This window comes from Anopheles ziemanni, chromosome 3 (assembly GCF_943734765.1).
Source record: "Anopheles ziemanni chromosome 3, idAnoZiCoDA_A2_x.2, whole genome shotgun sequence".
In the NCBI taxonomy this organism is placed as follows: domain Eukaryota; kingdom Metazoa; phylum Arthropoda; class Insecta; order Diptera; family Culicidae; genus Anopheles; species Anopheles ziemanni.
In genome coordinates this window covers 20,564,685-20,587,995 of record NC_080706.1, presented here as the reverse complement: position 1 = coordinate 20,587,995, position 23,311 = coordinate 20,564,685, and the positions used below count along the sequence as shown (strand labels likewise).

Here is a 23,311-nt window from a genome sequence, read left to right as displayed (position 1 = left end):
TAACATAAACCTTGACGGTACCGGGAGGTTGCACAACATGTAAACACACGGTGCATGGAGTCGATTTTGTTGCAAACTTACTGCCTGAAAAGTTCGTCCGGCCGCACGTGTACCTGTGAAAAAAGGAATTATGGAAATTTTCGTATATCGCGGTGAATGGGGTCTACCCTCCATTGACTACGAGTGCTCCCGGTTACTGGTAATGTGCTGGAAAATGCGTAGAATTTGCATTGGCTTACGAAACATCAGTGATCCGTCGCACAGTATTATGGATCATTCACTGTTTTCTTCTATCTAGGCATACCTGAAGTTTTCCGGCGCCAAAGTCACCGTAAATTTCAACGGCAACCCGTTCAGCTCCCCAAATGGCATGTTGCCGTACATGATAGCGGATGGTAAAAAGGTTGCTGGCTATGGAAGAATCGTTGAACATTTGTCAGCTGCCGGTATAGGCCCACCGGTAGGAGGAGGAACCATTGATGTGTCGGGCGATCAAAATCATTCTACTCTCTTGAATGGGTCCATGCAGTACGTGCAGGAAAATTTGCATCCGTACTTTATGTATATGCTTTGGGGCGATCCAAAGAACGTAGACACCACACGGACCGTCTATGCCAAGCGTATTCCAATTCCGTTCAATTTCTACTGCCCTCGGAAGTATACCGTACGGACTAACGATATCACGCAATCGTTGGCCGGGTTTTCACTGGAAGATTCGATCGAATTTCATGATGTCTCAGAGGTAGGCAGAGCTGTTGAAAAAATGTATGCAATTAAAATGACTGGATGATCAATTTTTTCAGTTTGCTCAAAACGCAAAGATGTGTCTGAATTGGATTGCAGAAAAGTTTGAAGAAAATCGGTGGTTTCTTGGCAATCAACCTACGGAAGTTGATGCAATGCTCTACGGTTATCTTTCGGTGCTGCTTAAACATACCCTTCCCAACAATGTCCTTCAAAACCACATCCGCCAGTGCCCAAAGCTAGTCCAATTCGTCGAACGAACCTCGGCAACGTACTTTACAAAGGAGGCTTTTAACACATACACCTCCACTGGATCCACCGGAGGGCAGCAAAAAAACTCCTCAGGTAGTCCAAATGACTCCAGTTCTACATCTTCCTCCTCTCAATCGACGAATGATCAGTCGCAAAAAAGCAATGGTGGTCAGACGTTCCATACCGGACAGCAGCAGGATCCGGACGATGGCCCAAAAGAACGCCGAAAACGTTACATTTTGTCCGGGCTAGTGGCCAGCGTGGCAATGGTGGGTTTTGCCTTGTTGAATGGTATTTTAACGGTAAGTACCAGAGACCATTTGTATGAATTTCATAAAGGTAAACCACATATGTCCTATTTTTGCAGTTGCCACATGATCGTAATCATGGTAATTTTATGCAGTATGATGATGATGAACCAGGCGATTACGATGATGAAAATTAGCAACATTAGTTCTTATTTACTGCCTATGCTATATCCACGTTGGCTGCTTCGACACACTTGCTAGGAGGCAGATTTGAAACTAGAACTGTTGCAGAAGAAAATTATTTAAAAATCTGAGGAATGTATAGTGTTCAATTTAATATGCTTCCTGGTGGACAATAGTAACTATGTCAGAGGTAACTTTACCAAAATAGCAGTACACGTGGTGACGAAACTAATGACGTGATAAAGCTTTACGTTCGATACGTTTAAACAGTTTTGTTTTATTGTATTGGCTTATAATTGTTAAATAGTATATAATAGTATGCTTTATCTAGTAGTTCGTCCCTGTCTTCTGAATAAATAAGCACACGCTCACATATGCTCCTAAAGCTCCAGCATATCCGTTCGGGCTGCGAAGGTTAGTTAGTGGGATGGAAAAGGAATGAAGTCAGCGTGTTTTAAAATATGAATCTTTGAAACTCATCTTCGCTGCGCCGTGAACGAGGGGTTTACGATATTCCTCCTAGGCTGTGCCAGGTGGAGCCTGATGGAACTGTTGCAACGAGCGCGAATGCTTAAACGGTACGCCAGCAGTGGCGGCCAGCACTTCCTCAATGAACGACCCCGAGTTGTGGATCGTCGTTCCACCGAGGACGATGCGGCAGCCCTCCTGGTTGTATCGATGCACGGCCAATGCCTCTTCGTACGTGGCTCCACCGACAATAAAAACGATCACCTCGGCCGGCGGCCGACGGAACGGTACCTCATTCCCCATGATCGGATACTGCGCATCGAGCGGTCTTCCTTTGATGACTTCCTCGAGCGTTCCCTTGAGCACGCACTCGTGCTGTGCATAAACATTCTCCACGCCTTTTAGCTCTTTAATTAGATTGCGGGTCAACTTTACCGCATCCGTTATCTTGACCGTGTTGAAAAGTTCCTGTCGTGCAACGGTACTTATGTACTCGAGCATTCGCGGTACGATGTGCGACCGTCCACCACGATCTAGCAGGAGCTTTAGTAAACCTGATGTGTCGCAGTTTGCATGCCGCTCGTACCGCATGGCGTAGAGCAGCACCAACCGGAGCGCATTTGCTGCACCCAGCTTCCCTTCTGCGACCAGCTTCTTCACCCGCTGCAACTGCGTCGAATGGTCCGCACGGCAGGCAATTTCCTGTTCCAGCTCGGACACTTCAAAAAGCTGCTGACGGCCAACCTGCACCGATAGCTCACTGATCAGTACCAGATGTTTCGTAACTGTGCCGGACATTTTGCGAAACTGGGGGTATGTTTCGACAAAATTTTTCATATCTGCAATGCTTTCGATCTTGCGCTGATCGTGCGCTTTCTTCTGAAATTCGTCCATCAAAACCTTGATCGTGGTGGCGATCTCACCAAAGTTTGCGTACAAGTTATTGGCATAGAATTCGTCCTGCTCCGTCGAGAGCACCACTTCCTTCAGGTCCTTCGGGACCCCGGATACACCCGACAGGTCAACCCGCTGTTTGTTGATCGTAAGCAATTCGTGTACCATCGCCTGGTAGGTCCACTGGTTGAGCAGTGGTGTGATTGGATCATCTCGGCGGTCCAGTATGAGCAGTAGCGGTGGGGCAGCACCGTCCTCTGGCGGTCGGAAGCTAAAAAGCGCGGTCTCTTTGTTGATTGTTTCGTGTACCTTCTTTGCGAGCGTTTGTGCCACGTTCGAGCCAGCCCGGTAACGTATGGCGGGACGAAATTTAAACGATAGCAGTATGCTCACTAAACCCTGCGTCGACCGTTCCAGTGCCTCCGGGTTCCAGTTGAGGGCCTGCAGGCAGGTGGGAATGTGCAGCGAGAAGAGGTTCGGATTTACCGGCAGATAGTCGGCGTAGATTTCCTTTACCTCACGCACCGATTCACTTTCGTCGCTTTCGGCCAGGGCTTTAATGTCCGTTCGGGGGATAATGTTACTGAAATCTGCAAGAAAGCATGATGACATATTTTGGAAGACACAACCGATAATCTAAATTCTTACTGATATAGTAAGAGCCATATTTGGGGCTCCGCAGTTCCCGTTGCAACCTCAACACATTATCCCTCGTCGGGCGGATGAACACGATACACTTTAGGTACTTGAGTCGTTCATTCGATCGAGCAGAGTCGATTCGTTCGAATAGGAACACCTCCTTTTGCAGCATTTCCGACTGCGCAAAGGCCATCGATACAATACTGATCTGTGGTGGGGCAAAGAAAAACAGAACATTTCTTACTCGAGCGAAGGCCAGCTATGAATGCATCTAGTACCATTTTACTTACCGTTTCACGATCCATCATGAGCATCTTCATGCCCGGGCCGGCATCACTGATCATTTTATCGATATACAATTGTATTGCACGGATTACATTCATCTTTACTGTGGCTTCACTTGGCTGATTAAACGGATTCGGGGATCGAAATTTTACAGCTCATAAAACGGCCACGGATGCACGTTATCTGAACAAGAAGTGGGATGACAAGAATTCCAGCTGGTAAATTTTCTACGCGAATGCAATTATTGACTACTTTTTTTCCACTGTTCCATTATCAGTTCTATTTTTTCTCTAGACTCTAGTGGTGACGATTTTGACAATCATCGCGTAGAAAAAAAACAATAGAAACGCAGACGTTTCTGAAAGGAGACATTGACAATTTGAATGCAATTTAACTGTTTTGAAATTAACATTTACTGAGTCGCTTAAAATCTAAAAGATCTGATAAATTTATCAAATATTTGCTTATTTGTATAATCTATTTGTATAATAAATGTAGTTTCTCTTAAATCAGGAAGCCAGGCCATACATACGAGCCTGAAGGGTTGCTATGCAATGACAGTTCTGATAGTTTTGTATTTGAGCTGGTGAGTTTGGCGCGATATTTGCGCAGTAGGACCGGTAAATTACTGCTAATTTCTGAATACAAACACTCAAGGCATACAGAACGAAATCATGAGGAATTTGTACCGTGTTTCCCATTTGAAAAATCAACTGAACAATGGAATGTTTCTCAAAGATGAAAAGTTATTGGCTCGTGGGGATTTTTTTCATCACTGCAGCTACCATCGACCAAACGAAAGATCAACTCTATTTCGCTACAACAGAAGGATTGTATCGCGGGTATAATCTTAAAGGCCAACAGTGGGGGCAGGAATCTCCCGAAATGCCTGAAGAATACCAGGATCTGGGGTCCTCCGATTCTGAGTACACCTGAGTACAGTTCTGCAACCGACGAAAGTGATTATTTCTATACTGAAAGAGACGCAGTTTATCGCGGCGACATCGATACTCTTCTACGGAGCGACGCTGGTTATAAAAACATCATCGCAATCGAGCACCTGGTACTGACGAACGAATTGTGCTTCGCTTCATCCGATGGGAACGTTTGGTCGTACAAGCTAGACACCGGTGATGTGGAGGAGGTTACTCACTGTAACAGTGGAATTGAAGCGATGCAATGGAATCCGGATCAGGATGTAGTCGTGTTTATCGATATGCTGAAGGAGATTACTATGATGGGCAAAGACATGTTTAACGATGAGAAGAAAACGAAAGTCCACAAGAAACAAGCATCGAAAGGCAGTCGGAAGAAGATCAAAACATCCAAAGAGAAGGATGATCTAAGCGTAAAAAAACACTCTAAACGCCGTCTCCCCCCTTGTATCAGTTGGCAAACAGACGGACAGTTTTTTGCTGTTACCTATGCGGTCTCTGTAAGCCAGAGTGTCTTCAAAATTTATAACAGGAAAGGAGAACTTCAGCATTCGTCGGAGTGTTTAGAGGGCCCGTCAAGTGCTCTCGCCTGGCAACCAGCCGGCCAATGGATTGCGATGTCACAGTTAATCGAAGAAAAATTCGTGATTGCCATGTTCGACAAGGGTGGCTTCCGACGCCAGGAAATTAAAACTCCCCTTACGTCTTTACACGAGATATTGTCCCTCCACTGGAGTCCCGACTCGGAAGTATTGGCGGTGGTTTGGTATACGGTGTACATGCGCAATGAAATACGCGATGTTAATATTTTTCTGTATGTAATGGACAATTCTCAATGGTGCCTGAAACAGTGCCTTCTCTGGAGTTCGGGAGGCTTTTTTTACCCTCAATGGGATAAAAAAAAATCGGCAGGCAAAACGTTGCACTTACTTACTAATACTTTATGTTATGAGCGCATACGGTTTGATTTTCGCGTCGATCGTTCCTTGGGGCACCGTGAGGATGATGAGGCGATGATTGCCGTCATCGACGGTACTAAACTACGCTTGAGCTCATACCGTCGTTCCATTATACCACCGCCGATGTGTAACTACACATTGACTCTACCGCAAGGACCTCAAGGAGAAGTACCAACATGTGTCAACGCCGTCGGATTCATTCGTTACCCAGGCAAGTCGGTTAGCCTTAAAGAGGATGTAAGCGCCAATGCGTTCTTTGTCGTCGATTCGTACAACGTGATTACTTTTTACGATTTAAAGGTTACGAAACAGTGTAAAGATAGTGGCCCAATGCGCACCGTATCATCGGCAGTTAATACATTACTCCGGCTATCGCCACTCCGCGACCCTTTCTGCCAAACCAGCGACTCGCTACTTAACTGTTTATGGATAAATCCGGATAATTTTGTGTTATCCTGCAACAATTATTTAGTTGCCTTATGTTCAAAAGAAGGACCTGAAGATTATCAGGATTATGTATCGATTGAGAAGAATTCGAAAGAACCATTCGTCGACAATGAAACGATCGGTAGTGTTGAAGCACTGGGTCCGGATAAGGTACTCATCGAACTGACCTCCGGAAGGATAATGGAAGTAGGGAATTTTATCGTCGGGAAACGGTGTACGCCCTATAATAAGTTCTCAACCAAACTCTACGGTACGATACCGGAGTTTTGCGAGCAGCTTTTCGTCAGCAAACAACAAGCGACCACGCACGTATACGCGTTCTCCGAAAGTCACCGAAATCTGTACCATAATGGAAGCCTTGTTGCGTCCGACGTAACATCAGTTTTCCATGCCAAAACGTACCTTCTTTTCACCACCAGGACGGAATTGAAATTTGTCCCACTGCAAGACCGGCCTGGTTTCACGATTATTGGTGAACGTCCACTCGAGGTAGGGTCGAGACTCTTCACGGTGATCCCAAAACCTTCGCGAATCGTTTTTCAGCGTCTTCGGGGCGATCTGGAGGCGATCAATCCGCACAACTTGTCGCTTTCTTTCATCGCGAAGCGCTTGGAGGCACTCGAGTATCAAGAAGCGTTCAAAATTATGCGCAAGGAGCGCATAAATCTGAATCTTCTCGTTGACGATGACCCGGAGCGGTTTCTGGCGCACTTACGATCACACTTTCTCCCACAAATAACGAACGTGAGCTGGTTAAACCTATTCATCACGGATCTAGCCAACGAGGATGTGTGTCGCACGTTGTATGAAAGCAACTATCCCGGGTGGCAACTGGCTCCTGTAAATTTGGCGAGCGTCAGTAGTGGTGGGTATGCAGTGGAAGGAAAGATACAGTTCATATGCGACCGGCTGTTGGATGTGATGGACAGCAACCCCACGATACTTACTCAGCCGAAGATCACCTGTCACGTGAAACAGGGCCAGCTGGAGAAGGCCCTTTCGCTCATATGGGCTCTTAAACGCGATCAACCCACACCCGAGCTGGCGGAACAAGCGCTTCGATATTTGCTCAGCCTGATTGAACCTAATGTGCTATACGATGTAGCACTAGGGATGTACGACTTAGATCTAGTACGATTCGTCGCAGACATCTCCAAGAAGAACTCGAAGGAGTATCTATCCTTCTTGAATGCGCTGAAGCGGCAGAATGAGCACTATCGGAAGTTCCGCATCGATTGCCATCTGAAGCGATACAATCGTGCGGTGGCACATATTTCACACATCAAGACGACGAAGGAACGTTCGCGGGAAGTGATGGAATTGATCTTTAATCATGGACTTTATACGGTCGGGATTGAACACTTTCGAACGAGCGGTAACGAGGAAAATCTACGAAAAATTTGCGAACAGTATGCAGGGCACCTACGGACGACGGGCAAGCATGCCGAGGCGAGTTTGATGTACGAGCGTACTGGAGACATACAACAGGCCATCAGTTCAGCCTGCCACGCCCTGGACTGACGTCGTGTGCTACGTCTGAGCGCGCGATCGACGAATCCAGACGCTGTTCGGCCGGTTCTTCGTTCGCTGGTGCCAGCACTCGTAAAAGCAGGAGATTATGATGCGGCGGCCACGATTGCCCACCAACACTTGAAAGATATCCGGCTAGCGGTGGACAGTCTCCTGAAGGGTTTCCAGTATGAACGGGCCCTTTTGGTGGCGGAGGCCGGGGGAAATCAGCAGGCCCGAAAGCTCCATGAAACGATTAACGCTTTTCTCCGCCAGTATCTAAATCAGCTCATAACTGCACTCTCCTCGGATAAGGAACAATTTTTGCACCAAAAGGAACGGCTGGCGGTGGTGCGAGAGCTACGAGAAAGGGCACACAGCTGGCCGGCAGTAGAAGACGAGGGTGATTATGGTGAATGCGATCTACTTTCGGACAGTTCCACCGATGCCTGTCCGTGCCGCAGATCAGGGTAAGTACTGCATGCGCAAATATTGCAATAACAGAAATGTGTATAAAATAGGAAACTATTATCTGCGGTATAATTCTAAAAAAAAATCCTTAGTATGGCTCTTTTTTAAATGGTCTTATTATTTTACAGACAACCACAGCGCTCAGCCAAGAAGCGCCGTATAGAAAAGCGGAAACTTGTTTCCCTAAAGGAGGGCAGCCCGTTCGAGGATCTTGCCCTGATCGTTGCCCTCCACCAGCTAATACTTCGCGTTTGCCGTGTTGAAAGGCAGCAACATATTCGTAGTATATGCCAGGTGGCATTTGAGCTCGACTTCCACACCGAGGCGCGTACCATTCAACGGGATTATGAGGGCTTTATCCAGCTGATTCAGAATTCAATGGATGCCATCTGGATACCGGAAATGCTGGTCCGCGGGAGATTACGAACTTGCGAGGCAGCGACAGGAAAAATCTCTTCTACTTTGCTGCAACCACATGCCGCCCAGCGGTATGCTTTATTAGGTAATATGGAAAACTAGGGCATATGGCTTGTGAACAAAGCTAGCTATTAAAATTAAACTAATGTCTTACATCTCTTTCTAGAACCTCATCAGAGATACAAGCCAGACATTCAACTGATTGCATGGTTGTGGGATATACTTAAGTAGCACTTGTGCCCGTCCTTGGACTAAAATAGGATTTCTAACGATTACTGATTACTCGACAAATGTAAGCATTTATCATACGAACGTTAATGAAAATGTTCACCTTTATATCTAAAATCCTTACGAATGAATGAAAGGAATAAACGTTGAATTTATTTGTTTTATAAATTTGTTAATCTTTATTACTTATTACTATTGAATTTTTCGAATAATTAATGAAAAAATCATGTGATGGTTATACGTGCATAGCACTGTAACTGCTTTGTTTACATCGAGTGCAGGTAATTCCGTACGTTTCTGAAGGGTTGCATCGTGTTGACAGTTCCGGCAGTATTGAAAACAAAGCAAAAACGTGTCTTGGAAAGTTGGGGAATTTGCCGCGCAGTTTCTCGTGCTTGTAAATTGGAAACAGTTCTAACCACGGTTTAACAGAATTTTAGCTGCTGGACGAAATGAGGAACTTGTATCGTGTTTCTCATTTGAGATTTAAATTGGGAGATAGAAATGAAGATGAACGGAAAAGGGATGACGTTTCGTGCAGTGCAGTCGCCATCGATCAATCGAAAGATCGGGTTTATTTCGCCACCTATGATGGATTATGCCGTGGTCATCATCTAAAACAGTCAAACTACGTCCCGCGACCAGCGGGCCCTAATGTAGAAGATAAATCGTTTTCATGGGAGGAATACTTCTTAAACTCTGACGACGAAGAATCTGAGGATGAAACTCATTTCGGAGATATTGAAATTCTGCTACGGAGAGACGCGGGTTATAAAAAAATCATCGCAATCGAGCACCTGGTACTGTCGAACGAATTGTGCTTCGCTTCATCCGATGGGAACGTTTGGTCGTACAAGCTAGACACCGGTGCTGTGGAGGAGGTTACTCTCTGTCAGCATGGAATTGAGGTGATGCAATGGAGCCCGGACCAGGAGGTAGTCGTGTTTGTTGATAAGATGCTGAACGTTGTCACTATGATTGGCAGCGAGTATGAACCGATTAATGAGGTACAACTGAAAGAAGACACATTCGGTGACCGTGCTTTCATGAGCGTCGGGTGGGGTAAGAAGGAAACTCAGTTTCGTGGATCGGAAGGCAAACCAACCGCAAAGAAGCCGAAGAAGACCCAGGACGATAATGATCCTGAGGACGAGGAGAATACAGGTGATGAAGATGAAATCTGCGAAGAAGATCCCTACACCTGTATAAGCTGGCGAGCGGATGGGGAGTTTTTTGCCGTTAGCTACGAAGCACCAGGCGGACAACGTGCCTTTAAAGTTTTCAATAAAGAAGGTACCTTACAGTACACATCTGAGCGATGCGAAAACCTGTATAGTGCCGTTGCCTGGCGACCATCGGGTCAATGGATTGCGATGCCACAGGTTGTCGGCGAAAAGTTCGTGATTGCGCTGTTCGAAAAGAATGGCCTTCGTCATCGAGAAATCGAGACTAACCTCACGACGAAAGAGCACGAGATAACGTCGCTGCATTGGAGCCCCGACTCAGAAGTGTTGGCCGTGGTATGGTACACACCAGGACAAGAGGATGGTAATATTTTCCTGTATGTAATGGGCAATTATCACTGGTATCTCAAGCAGCACCTTCCAAGCAAATGTGTCGTGTATGGTGTTCAGTGGGATCAACGCCATTCGGCGGGAAAAACGTTGCACTTCTTAACAAGCGCCCTTCAGTACGAGCGGATTCGTTTTGATTTTCGCGTCGATCGTTCAGTGGGACACGGCGAGGACGACGAGGCGATGGTTGCCGTCATCGACGGAAAAAAACTATGCTTGAGCTCATTCCGACGTTCCATTGTCCCACCGCCGATGTGTAACTACACATTGACTCTTCCGGATGAAAAGGAAGGTCCGGAAGACGAATTTCCAAAATGCATCAACGCCGTCGGATTCATACGTTTTCCAGGCAAGTGCAAATTTGATACCGAAATGCAACCAGAAGCCAGTGTAAATGCGTTTTATGTTGTTGACTCGTATAATGTTATAAGATTCTACGATGTAACGCTCACGGAACAGAGCGTGGAGAATGGTCCGAAGCGTAAGATTCTATCCGGTGTAAAACACTTGCACCGTCTTGAGCCAGACCCGGAGAAATACAGTGAGTTTTATGACATTCTTACACACGGCTTGTGGGTTAATGCAACCCATTTTGTGCTCTGCCGCAACAATAAGTTTGTTGAGATGTTACTGGGATATCTGGAAGGTGCACAGTTCTGCATTGAAATTGACTACTTCTCTACCGGAATTTATATCGATAATGAGTCGATTGGTTGCCTTGAGGCGCTAGAATCGGACAAGGTACTCCTTGAGCTGAGTTCCGGAAGATTGTTGGTGGTTGGAGGATTTACAGTTGGCGTGCCGACCCTTCGGATTAACTATTCGTTTCCCACCAAACTCCACAGTACGTTGCCGGAGTTTTGTGAACAGATTTTCGTTGACCGCCAACGCCCTACTCCGACCGTGTACGCGTTCTCCCAAAGTCGCCGCAATCTGTACCACAACGGAACTCTTCTGGCTTCAGAGGTAACGTCTGCGTTTCTTTCCGAAGCGTACCTCCTCTTCACCACGATTGCAGAGTTAAAGTTTGTCACATTGGGAGACGCGCCGGGTACCTCGATTGTTGGTGAACGACGGCTTGAGCGGGGCTCGAAGCTCGTCACGGTGGTCCCAAAAGCTTCACGCACCGTGTTTCAACTTCCCCGAGGCAACCTGGAGGCGATCAATCCACGCGTCTTGTCGCTTTGTCTCATCGCGAAACATCTCGATGCTTTCGAGTACCACGAAGCTTTCGACATTATGCGCAAGGAGCGCATAAACCTGAACCTTCTCGTTGACCATGACCCGGAGCGGTTTCTAGCCCATCTGGGCTCACACTTCATTCCACAGATAACGAACGTGAGCTGGTTGAATCTTTTCGTCACGGATCTAGCCAACGAGGATGTGTGTCGCACGATGTATGAAAGCAACTATCCCGAGCGGCAACTGGCACCCAAGACCTTGACCACCTCCGGTAGCGTCGGGTATACAGTGGAAGGGAAGATTCAGTTCATATGCGACCGGCTGTTGGATGTGATGGACAGCAACCCCACGATACTTACACAACCGAAGATCACTTGTCACGTGAAACAGGGCCATCTGGAGAAGGCCCTTTCGCTCATATGGACTCTTAAACGCGATCAACCCACACCCGAGCTGGCGGAACAAGCGCTTCGATATCTGCTCTACCTGGTCGAAGTAAACGTGTTGTACGATGTGGCTCTGGGGATGTACGACTTTGGGCTGGTGCTGTTCGTCGCCACCAAATCGCAGAAGGACCCGAAGGAGTATCTGCCCTTCCTGAATGAACTGAAGCGGTATGATGAGCACTACAGGAAGTTCCGCATCGATTGCCATCTGAAGCGGTACAATCGTGCACTGGACCACATTTCTCGTTGCGACGTTAACGAGGATCGTTTGCGGGAAGCATTGGAGCTGATCGTCACCCATGACCTGTACACGGTCGGGATCGAATGTTATCGAGCGAGTGGTAACGAGCAACATCTGCAAAAAATTCGGGAACAGTATGCCGATCACCTTCGCAAGACGGGCAAGCATGCCGAGGCGAGTTTGATGTACGAGCGTACTGGAGACATTCAACAGGCCATAAGTTCCGCCCGCCACGCCCTGGACTGGCGCCGTGTCCTTCGTCTGAGCGCCCGATCGATGGACCCAGACGGGGTCCGACCGGTTCTTCGTTCGCTGGTGCCAGCACTCGTAGAAGCAGGAGATTATGATGCGGCGGCCACGATTGCCCACGAACATTTGAACGATGTTCGGCTAGCGGTGGACAGTCTTCTGAAGGGCTTCCAGTATGAACGAGCTCTTTTGGTGGCGGTGGCTGGTGGAAACGAGTTGGACCGAGAGCTGCATGAAACGATCAAAGAAAACTTTCGCCAGTATCTAAATCAGCTCATTTCCGCACTCTCCAGCGACAAGGAACAATTCTTGCACCAAAAGGAACGACTGGCGGCGGTTCGGGAGGCACGAGAAAAGGCACGAGCCGCTGGTTCGGCGGACCAGGGTGATGCGGACGGTGAGGGCGATTGTGGTGATTGCGATCTGTTTTCGGACAGTTCTACTGTTGCTTCTTCGCGTCACACATCTAGCAGTGGGCGATCTGGGTATGTACAGAGTTTGATTTGATTAGTATATTATAGTTATGTTGGAATAATATTTACTGTGTCACTAATATATATGCCCTACTGCAATTAAATGCCCATTTTAAATTTTTCTTAATTTCTTTACACTCTTTAAATCATTTAACACTTTTCTAACTTTTACACTGTTTAGCAACATACAATAGTGATAGAATTTCGACACAGTAGTATTCTACAGAAAATAAAGTCAGTTCGATTAAATATTTACATTCGTGACATAACTCTGCACAGTCTTCCGATCTGAAAAATGAGACGTCTACTTAAACAATTTTGTTCCCCGAACCCGTTCCTTTTTGTTGGCAGAAAATCACACCGTTCTAGCAAGAACCGTCGTAAGCACGAGCGTAAACTGCTAAACCTGAAGGAGGGTAACCAGTTCGAGGATCTCGCCCTGATCGACGCTCTGCATGGGCTCGTGCTTCGACTCTGCGATGTTGAAAAGCAACGCCACGTTCGCAGCATCTGCCAGGTGGCACTAGAGCTTGGGTTTGATGTCGAAGCGCAAACCATCCAACGCGACTATGCGGCGCTTTTCCAGCTGATTCGGTACTCGCTGGATGCCATCTGGATACCGGAAATGATTGTACCCGGTGGTCCACCGACAACCGGTGAGCCAGCTGTAATGCAAACTCCTGCGGATATGCTTCAGGCACAGTCTGCACAGCGTTACGCCTTGATAAGTAAGTTGGTGACAAATGGGAGCCACTAGAGTCTTGAAAGGAAATAGATAATAACAGCCCTTCTTTCCTTCGATTGTTCCACAGAGCCTCATCAGCGGTACAAGCCCGACATTCAGCTGATTGCCTGGCAGTGGGATATTCTTAAGTAGCTTGGCACATAAGGGAGAGCCTATCGACGAAGAAAAACAAATGTTATTTAGTATGAATTAGAGACAGCACAGAAATATGTGAAAGGAATAATTGTAATTTAACGTTTTCCATGCTCAGAAAATTATTACTAATGGTTATGAAAGCCTAAATATCCTACAATCGCGAAAAATTGCGACACACCGGTTATGTGCGGGTCATCATCACATCTCAGATGGATTTGACACCAATCGTACTTTATTTTCGATTCATTTTCCATTGCGTCACGCTTGTCGAAGTAATTAGAATGTGTGGCAGGTTTATTCACGCGTGCGCAAAGTTTTCCGCATTGCGTTGATCGCTGATCGCGGCCATCACGTCTGATATTGATTGATTTCTCCCACATCGGTGGTGCACATCGAGGCGATCGACGAGCGGTTATTTCACACGTGCTTTGTTTTCCACGCGGATTTTTTTTCCCCAAAAAAGTAACTGAGGCACAAAAGTAGATCATAGCGAAGTGCGTCGTCGGGTTTTCGGGGGAAAATATAAGAAAATAAAGAAGAGCAAAAACAATATGCGTCTGCGGCTACAATTTTTCGCATTATGTGGGGGCTGGTGTGAACCGGTAAAAGGGGAGACATGCAAAGCTTCTTCTACCTTACTCTAAAAAATCGTTTTTATGAGAACTTAATTGTGTAAAATTTCAATGTATGGTGGTGTTTTCAAAATATGTGGGTTTTTTTTTAATTAGATCCAGATGTAAGGTTGGGACATAATTTGTCTTAACGTAATGTGTATATTTTTACGTTCTTTGTAAAACTGGCGGTGGCAAACATGGTGGCCTCAATAAACATGGCTTGCTTTACCAACCCATACTAAATATTAAGTGAATGTAAATTTTACACAATCGGTCGATGAAAAGATTATTTGGTTTTTCACTTCCCTCATTTAATTTAAGACAATCACAAACGATTCTGGGTAGAACAACGATCAGCTGCCTCAAAGCCACTGACATTTATCAGCGGTTATCAGCAAAAAAGGGGTGTCTCAAACTGCCTTGGTGCGCGGTTGCGCACATGCTAATCCTCCCACTGATCCGCCAAAGGCTGATACTGACTTTACTTGATAAAGCGTACTTCGACAGAAAAGCCAACCTACAGCTAGGGGAATCCACGTCGGCGATGTTTAACTTGTTACCTTCTATTGTTTACTGCGTTACGTACTTTATCACTCGACAACGGCAAGAAACGGTCGGAAGGTACGGAAATCATCGTATTAAATTAATCGCATCGGAGGTAAAGGGACGTATAATTTTGCGCCACCGTACCGTGACCATCTCGCCGTGGTGGGCGATAAAGGTTTACCTACTCGCAGACAAATTTCCGCCATTTTTGAATCGTCTTTTTGACATTGAATTGTGCGCGTTGATTGGGCTTTTGTTCTTCGGCAGAGCCCGGGAGAGCCTGGCCCTTGCTGCGACGGATGGTGGCAAAGGGATGGCCGTTGTCTTTTTGATTGGGCAACCAAGTGGCCGTAAAGATGTTTGATAGACCATTGCATGGGGCGCAATAGGAAGCTTGTTTGTTTGTGATAATTACTAGACAGCGATATGAATGATTTTAGTGCTCACACATGGAGCGAAACGTTAATAACTGTGATGGAGAATGGTTTCTAGATACAAAATAACATCCAAGGGTTTTATTTCCATTTTATTGTAATTTAATTAATCAGTACATCGAGCCTTCACTAGAAAAAAAAATTGTTTCCCATACCGGGAATCGAACCCGGGCCTTCCGGGTGAGAGCCGGATATCCTAACCACTAGACAATATGGGATTGTTGATGATAAAGCTATTAGTATCAACCAGGTACACTGAGCCAAACATAAGATGGGTAGATTCTAATTTCTAATCCTACATCTACCACCCATCTGCTCCCAGAGAAAGTGAGAAAGCGATAGAAATTGTGCATTCGTGTGCATCCGATCAGCACCGAATGGCGCGGGCGCAAAATACGCAAGCATGTTACGCGATTGCCGGTAGGTGGTAGAAATCGATGCACAAAACGCAAAAAAACAATGAAAAGGTTACAATCTTACGATCCACAGATTGATCATCTCGGTGCATGTCTCCACTGAGCTGGGGATGCAGGGTGGTCTGTAAAATTGGCATGTGCTCATCTTGTGTTTCGCGAGCCTGGTACTCTAGCAAATACACGGTGAAGTGGGTGGAAATTACCGGATAACATCAATATGTTACGATACGTTTCGGTGCCGAGAAGCGCACATTATTTGAAACGGATTGATGCACTGTTTTCCTGCTCTTTGATTTCTTCGTGAGTTGGTACAATCTTTTTGAACGTTGCGCCTTCCATTTTGGGCAATTTGCCTTTTTTATGTCTGGGTAGGAACTCACAAAAAGTGCACACACAGTTCAGAAACGTTGCAATTTTGAGATTGCGTAAAATTGGTTGAAGTTTGGTTGAAAACCCATCACAGATTTAATGTAGTTTTATCAAAGCAAAACATAAAAAGCACTATTAGCATGCCTGGGAAAAAGGCAGTAATTTCTCTTTTTTTTATTGAATAATAATTATGTTAGTGAAACTTTGGATATGTTGAATGTACAAGATACAGTTTTCCTCAAACTAATAAAGTCCTAGTAATAAATTGGCCAATTAAAAATCAGGGCTGGGGGTAGCGATTAAATATAAATGTAAACATTAAGCCAAGCTAATCGAACATAATGCAACATTTAATTTCCACCCCTTAAGGGCCCCTCCTTTTACGCACATTAAATCAACGCACTACGATAGCTGTTTAACGAGTCAATTTGCCCCAAACCATGCCTGATAACGGTCACGCAAATAGTCTCTAAGGTAGGCATTAAACTTAGCTGGGTTGGGGTCAAACCAGCGAAAATATGGTAAATTTATAATAATTAGCTACGGAAAGCACGAATTCGCATGCCTTTGGGAAAGCGCGTCGGTTGGTTTGCGAATGTGCGAATTTCGAATGAACGGTTAGTTTAATAGGGATGGAAAACTGGTCATTAAGTCTCACTTAGGAAGCATTATCGGTGCTTTGGGAAGAAATTTTATATTGCACCAGATGGTAGACTCTATATCGGGATAACTATTCCGAATGACTACATGTGACCTATATTTTAAAATTGGTTGAGCCTTACTTTAATCATAATGTTTTTTTTCAGACAAATACATACAGAAATAACACAAACTGGATGTCAATTTTTTTTACGTATAATCGACTACAAGCAAAATCTTGGTATACATTTGGGCATACGATCAGATTGTCAAATAGATTTGTTCACATTTAAAAATGGCCGAATCGTTGGAAAATGAACGACCACGATCGCTGCGTGTATTGATTTCAATTCGTTCAGCCAATTGCTCGCAGAATGTAGACATAGGCGAATTTACACACTTTCGCACCTTCTCTCACACTGTGCACGATCAATCGCGGATAAAAATGGCGTTCCGTTCGAACGATCTCAATTCTACCCTGTTTTTTTTTGCGCACCATTTTCTTTCTCCGTTGACCGTTGTTGTGCCGATTGGAAAGTGCGTTGGCCGGCGTTTTGGTGGTCGGAACAAACCGAACGGATCAACAATGGACACGGGACTTCCAAAACCGATCTTCCTGCCGTTATCGTTCGCTGTCAGTTGATCCCTTGCGTTATTCGCCGGCCCACGGGGAGACTTCACAGTGGCTCGTGTAGAGCGCGCGCAAATATTGATTTTTACCTTCTATTGTTCGATTAACACCCTAATAGTTCCTCTCTTCCTCTCTTTGTGCCTGACTGTGTTGTTTTATCCTTCATCTTGCCACCGGCAAATGGTGGACGGAATGGTGGTTGAATTTTCCCTTCCATCCGGTGCTACGCTTTCCGCATCGGGTGGCTAGTTTCACTCGCACAATCTCTCTGTCTTGTTTTGTTATTTTATCGAAACATACCCCTCGCCTCCCCTCCCGCCAAACTTCCTTCCAACCCTCGTCTCGTCCCACTTGCATCAACATGCCCATGTTCGGGCCCGACCGAATGTGTGTGCGAGGGCCGTTCGGAGTGTGAAGATTTGTACCGAAAATGTATGCTGTACAGTTATAATTGCTCCGGTGCGCCGCTTTTGCCTATGATTACGGTGCGCGACGGCGCTGCTGCGGTATTTTTTTAACAATCGTTAATCATCTTTCTCGCGCACCGCGGGCTGCGAAATCATCTCACAGCTTCTCACCATGGAATGGGCGCCAAGTCTTCTCATCGATCAAAGTTATCTGGTGCTCTATTATTGCTCTAAAGCCCAACGATGCTGTCGATAAGATGGAAATATTTAACACAGTACAATGATTTTTTAAATAATCTTTTTGAATTGATCTTATTTCCTTTACGTTATCCTGCCTTAACAATATCTAGTTTGGTTGATTGTGGGTTAAAGGTTTCATTTGAATAGGCTTTTTTTCTTCAAAGTTTAGTTGAATTTCGATTTAATTCGGATATTGGCTAATTTTTTGAAAATCTTATCCTGTTTCCATGAATACCTCCCAGATGTTGTTTGTCACTATTCACGTCACTCTGGGAGAACGAGAAAAGCTCACTGATCGCACCGATCACGGCCATGATGGATGGGGCTAGAGTGAAGTCCAGTATCCTCTCAGCTTGTCAAAACAGTTCCCCAAAATCAAAAAAATAAAACACCACCAGCCGAATCTTGTAACCCAATTCCGGGGAAGGCCCGGCCCGTGTACTGTATTGGAGGCGAAAATGGAACATCGCATATCGGAACGCGAACACGAACGCCTTCGGCGATGTCGTAGTTCCCATGGCCTCGATCGGAAGTGGAGATGTTGTTTTTGTTTTCCTTTTCATAATTTTCTCCATCCGCTAGCTCCACTGCCACCCGCCTTCCCTTGCCTCCGCTGTCGCTCAACTTTGAGCACGTGGTCGGGCCAAAGTTCAGCGAAGATGACTACTCAAGCGCCATACAAGATCGTTGGAGGTTCGAGTCCGCAAGGATGTAGCAAACTTTCCCCATTGGGCCCGTTGGGACTCCACCGAACGGAAAACGCAATGCAAGATGGAAAATGAACACCCAGCCTCCGATCGTCCAAGGGCACCAGCCAAGGTGGATGTAGCCGCGTTGACTGCTCGAGCGAGCATAATTTTGATCAAACAGTGGTTGGGAAATCAATTCATAATTAGTTCGTGATACATTTGACTGTGCTTTGTAGAGGATGAATGACAAAAAATTATTTTAGATTTTTTTAGAGAAAGATTATGGAAAATGGTACTGTAATTTCTATTTGATTTTATTTCTTGCACATAGGAAAATATGTATTTAAAACATGTTGTGTCAGTAAACAATCTAGAAACTGACATAAAATGTTGCATTACCCTCATTAATGTCACTTTCTTGTCTGATCTCTTCTTAGACTGGAAAAGAAATGCATTTCTTTTCTTAAATAAAAGATGCGCATATCTTAATTTTGGTATCAACATTGAATTCACGTCAGCTGCCCACTGTTGCAGTAATGCATTCGGTTGGGGCTTTTTTTCGTTCGAACTTTCTCGAAACACTACGCACACTATTTTCCGATGCACTGTGTCAGCCCAGCCCTCAACTTTTCCTTCTATCAGCATATTTTTTTCTGTTCCACTCCGTACAGCATTCCGTTAGCTATCACGTGTGCGGTTGATACTGGCTACTAATTTTTTAATTGGCGTTACTACGACCCGGAGGAAAGTAGAGATGTATTCAGCCCTTGTCAAGGATGCAATTCCTTGAGGGCAGTCATTGCAACGTAAAGGAGGATGCACCGAGCGCATGGAATGGAAAGCGAAATTATGCTCCAGCTAGTCAATCTCGTCTTTCTCTCCCTCGGCTTTTTCACTGATATGGTTGAGTTGAACTGTGAACGGAAGAGTTTTAGAGAAATTAACGAATGTGATAAACTTGCTCGCTAATTGCATGATGTTTGTTATGACTTCTTCCGTATCATTTCGGCCCATCATTGCTAGGGCAAACATATATACATGTGTGCTTCTTTTAAAAATAGTAATCTTCTTATATCTCGTTAAACTGGGCTAATAATTATGCATTAGTTTTTATTGTTCTGAATCGTAGCACTGTTTTTCACGCTGAATAAGACCCTCAAATTACTAACGTAAAGTTTAAAAAGAGTGTTTTCCTATTTCAGTAGGCAAGCGGGAAGCAAATCTAATGACCGGTAGAGCAGGCGACCTACATTGGATAAGTAAAGCTTCGGTATGATTGATGTGCTGCATGCTTCCTTTCCTCGCAAAACACTCCTAGCATTCTTTTCGCTGCCAGTTTTCACCTTCCATCGGTTCAAACAAATTTAATAAAACATTGGCGGGCTGCTGTTAATCACCCATCTAACGGAGCACTTCTCGTGGCTTCGTGGCTTCGGCGAAGGTTGGGCCCCCCCAAATCAGCGGCTTAAGGGGCAAATTGTTGGCCACGCGGTAAGGAGCGAAAAGCCAAAGAAACAAACTCACCTCGGCCAAATTACACATGGTACATGACGGATCTGCATGTGCAAACCGCGTACACATTCCGGGTCGGCTTGCGTGTTTTTTCACTCGTCAGACCTCCTTCGCAAAAACTCATATGCAAAGTAGCGCTCTGCACGATTGTTGGTGTAGAGATGGGAATGAAAACGGGAAAGGTAGGAACGAAAACATGAGCAACGAGCGAAGGGGAACAAAACCGGCACCTTGATGTTCGTAGCTGAGGGTGTACCAGTGCGGGGTCACTTAGCAAATTTCTCTCCATAATTATCCTGAAGAATCAATCATAAAATGCTCGCATGAAAATCCGCGCGCCGCATGTTTTGGGATGAAAATTTCCTACCACCGATTCATCGATGTGCTTGGGTTGAATAAAGCTTCTCATAGTTCGTTTCCCGTCGGTTGGAAGGATGTCCTCATTTCTTCTAGCTTCTACCCAAAAATTACACTTCTACTGTTGTGCGTTCGAAAAATCTTATTCTCATATGGATAAAGTAATTATGCATCAGAGCGATATATGTTGAACAATTTATAGATATACTATTGCTACTTCAAACAATTTAATCTTGTGGACAATAAACACGTGCTTTTATTTTTCCAACTAGAGGTTTACATACATTTCATCATACGCATGCAATGTGAACAACTGGTTGGTTCCATTTTCACATCACATTATTGGTACAGAAGGTTATTCCAATTACCGCACCGCGGTAATGGCGTGGATAGTAAAAATAGATGGTAAAAAGAAATGTGGATCCATAGCGTGAAAAGGGGCATGAGTGGTTTATGCAGACGATGCGTAGGCGAGAAAATTTGGACGCTGAAGGCACCAATAATGTTTCATTAGATGAACAAAGAAAAAAGCAAAGAATGTTACACATTCCGAGCCAGTTATACATAGGTTTGGAGTTTGTGTTCGTCTTGGGAAAAATACTCCAATCGATTGGACAAATTATGCTCTTGCATCAGCAGCCAAGCATTAGTGCTTGTGAATCGATGTTTTTCATATGCGCCGTTTGGCAACAGATTTGTTCTAATTTATTTATATAACGCGCAAAGCACTTTATGTCCAACTAATTGATGATACTTCTTCTTGCTGCTATATTATTTTATCAACAAAATGTAGCTTCTTTCAGCTGCACTACGATAATGGATGATATTCATGTTTGCTCATGGAGACCATGGAGTTGGGCAGTTTGGACGAATTTTGAATTAATATATTTTAAGAAGATACTTTTCATGATTAGTTCATCGTTTTGTATGCCTATTGCCTTCCAATAGCGGAACTAATTTTATAAACCATCAGTTTAAATTACAAGGTTAATGAAATATGTCAGGAAATCATCATTCTTTCTGTCAAGGTTTTCATACATATTCGGCATATCTTATCATAGGTAATTAACCGCACTGGTGAGTTGACTTTCAATATTAGTTTCTACTGATTATTTAAAACTTTTTGCAAACCTTTCCAGTGCAGCCTCCGCCTTTCTATCTCAAAAGAATTTCCATTTCTTCATCCACAAGCTATCTGCAGGAACACACATTTTCACTTCTAAATGATCCATGTGTGCCGCATGTTTTATGCCATTTATTTCCCGGGTCGCTCTGCCCTCTGTCCGTATGTACCGAATTTCTTTCCGCATCTACCACATGATGCTCTAAGACTTTTCCCTTATTTCTTCGGCTCATTTATTTTAGCTTTAAATCATAAAGCAGTCGCTACACATGGATTACCACAGCTTTTTTTCTACTTCATTATTTTGTGTTGATATTTTTTAAAAGCCTACACTTGATGCGTGTGAAAAATGTGGTTTTCACTTGTCACGAATGTTTACATTCCCAAGCTGTATTTTTCCATTGGCACAAAATCATCTAGAATTTACAAATGTATTCATATGTTAGGCCTTTTTCGAAGGCTTTCTAAATCCTTTTCTGCGCAATGGTCTTTAAGCATTTAAGCAATTTTAAAAACTTGCACCCATGCACGATGCTTTGATATTCAGATCTCTTAATAGTCCAATCGTTTGAAAGAAATAGAGGGAGAGAGTTAGCTAAATGAAAATCCTCCGGAAAGGTGGTAGATAAAATACTCCTCGAAAGCACCGGCCGGAAATAAATAGAGCGTTAAGGAATCGATCATCAAGCCGGACGTCTGGAAAACATAAAATGAAAACCACACGCGCGTTGCTCGGGTTCAGCTTTCCAGTTTTTCTCTTGCCTCGTGGAAAGCACCGACGTGCGGCACTGCGAGTTGCCGGTCCGATGTCCTTCCGAAAGAGCGGGCACCGATTGGTACACACTTTGAAAGATCGGCTGAAAAACAAATCTTCATGTTACTGCTGCTGCAGCTTGTTACATGCGCAGGTTTCAGTTTTCCCTTCCTTTCTAAGCCATGTGTAAATTTAAACACCCCTTTGTCCGGCGGCCAACCAAGGCGGTATGGCAAATAACTTTCGAAAAATAAACGAATCGATTTGCGAGCGATGGGCGAGAACATTTACTGATTCAATATACAGCCAATTAACGGGGCCTTTAAAAACAGATATAATCGATGAGAAACGGATGAAATCGAAAAGGTGCTTTTAAATTCGCTTTTTTACGATGGAATGAGACGTGCAAGCTCAAAAAAAAACCTTGTTGAAGGATAGGAAAAAATAACTTATTAATTAATAGCAATTACCACACTCGTAAGTAGTTTTCTTTAAACAATATTTAGAGCTAATGTACACTTAAGCTTTACTTCATTTACTTCTGGATATCTCAAAGGCTGTTCGCTTGCAGTTTTGATGTAAGATTAATTCCGGAAGAAATGCTCCACCATCGTTCGAGTGAAATCACACATCAATAAACAAGAAAGTGATCAATTTAAATTCGATCAGAGCCGATTAAAAACGCTTCATCGCTAACTCGCTCGAGCTGGACTCCAAATGCCGGTTCGTCGGTGTTTGGTTGGAGAATGTGATAAAATGAAAGTTTTTAAAATTTCGCCGTTATGGTTTTTTATTATTATCATTCGCCACCTGTGGCTTCCAAAACGAGTAACTCGTAGGCTCATCGGACGAATCT

At 44.6% G+C, this 23,311-nt stretch overlaps 4 protein-coding genes and 1 non-coding gene across 5 annotated transcripts; 3 read left to right on the top strand and 2 right to left on the bottom strand.

Moving 5' to 3' along the window:
- The first annotated feature begins 46 nt into the window (after positions 1 to 46).
- On the top strand, positions 47 to 1,524 carry LOC131287809 (metaxin-1 homolog). The gene is made up of 4 exons (XM_058316893.1): positions 47 to 199; positions 299 to 742; positions 804 to 1,298; positions 1,364 to 1,524. Exons 1-4 carry the CDS (start codon positions 131 to 133, stop codon positions 1,439 to 1,441), a joined length of 1,086 nt encoding a protein of 361 aa, XP_058172876.1. The 5' UTR covers positions 47 to 130; the 3' UTR covers positions 1,442 to 1,524.
- Positions 1,525 to 1,699: 175 nt separating this feature from the next.
- LOC131286871 (vacuolar protein sorting-associated protein 45) lies at positions 1,700 to 3,886 on the bottom strand. Its single transcript, XM_058315877.1, has 3 exons — positions 3,719 to 3,886; positions 3,438 to 3,636; positions 1,700 to 3,379 (listed from the first exon to the last, which is right to left on the bottom strand). Exons 1-3 carry the CDS (start codon positions 3,809 to 3,811, stop codon positions 1,947 to 1,949), a joined length of 1,725 nt encoding a protein of 574 aa, XP_058171860.1. The 5' UTR covers positions 3,812 to 3,886; the 3' UTR covers positions 1,700 to 1,946.
- Positions 3,887 to 5,661: 1,775 nt separating this feature from the next.
- Positions 5,662 to 8,553, top strand: LOC131284313 (elongator complex protein 1-like). The gene is made up of 4 exons (XM_058313167.1): positions 5,662 to 6,543; positions 6,598 to 7,503; positions 7,840 to 8,033; positions 8,163 to 8,553. Exons 1-4 carry the CDS (start codon positions 5,662 to 5,664, stop codon positions 8,551 to 8,553), a joined length of 2,373 nt encoding a protein of 790 aa, XP_058169150.1.
- An 899-nt stretch (positions 8,554 to 9,452) lies between these two features.
- On the top strand, positions 9,453 to 14,232 carry LOC131290020 (elongator complex protein 1). The gene is made up of 3 exons (XM_058319398.1): positions 9,453 to 12,856; positions 13,196 to 13,572; positions 13,657 to 14,232. The coding sequence occupies exons 1-3, from the start codon at positions 9,591 to 9,593 to the stop codon at positions 13,719 to 13,721; spliced, it is 3,708 nt and encodes a 1,235-aa protein (XP_058175381.1). The 5' UTR covers positions 9,453 to 9,590; the 3' UTR covers positions 13,722 to 14,232.
- Positions 14,233 to 15,464: 1,232 nt separating this feature from the next.
- Positions 15,465 to 15,536, bottom strand: Trnae-cuc (transfer RNA glutamic acid (anticodon CUC)). The gene has a single exon. It is a non-coding gene; the product is annotated as a tRNA-Glu (tRNA).
- Positions 15,537 to 23,311: the final 7,775 nt, after the last annotated feature.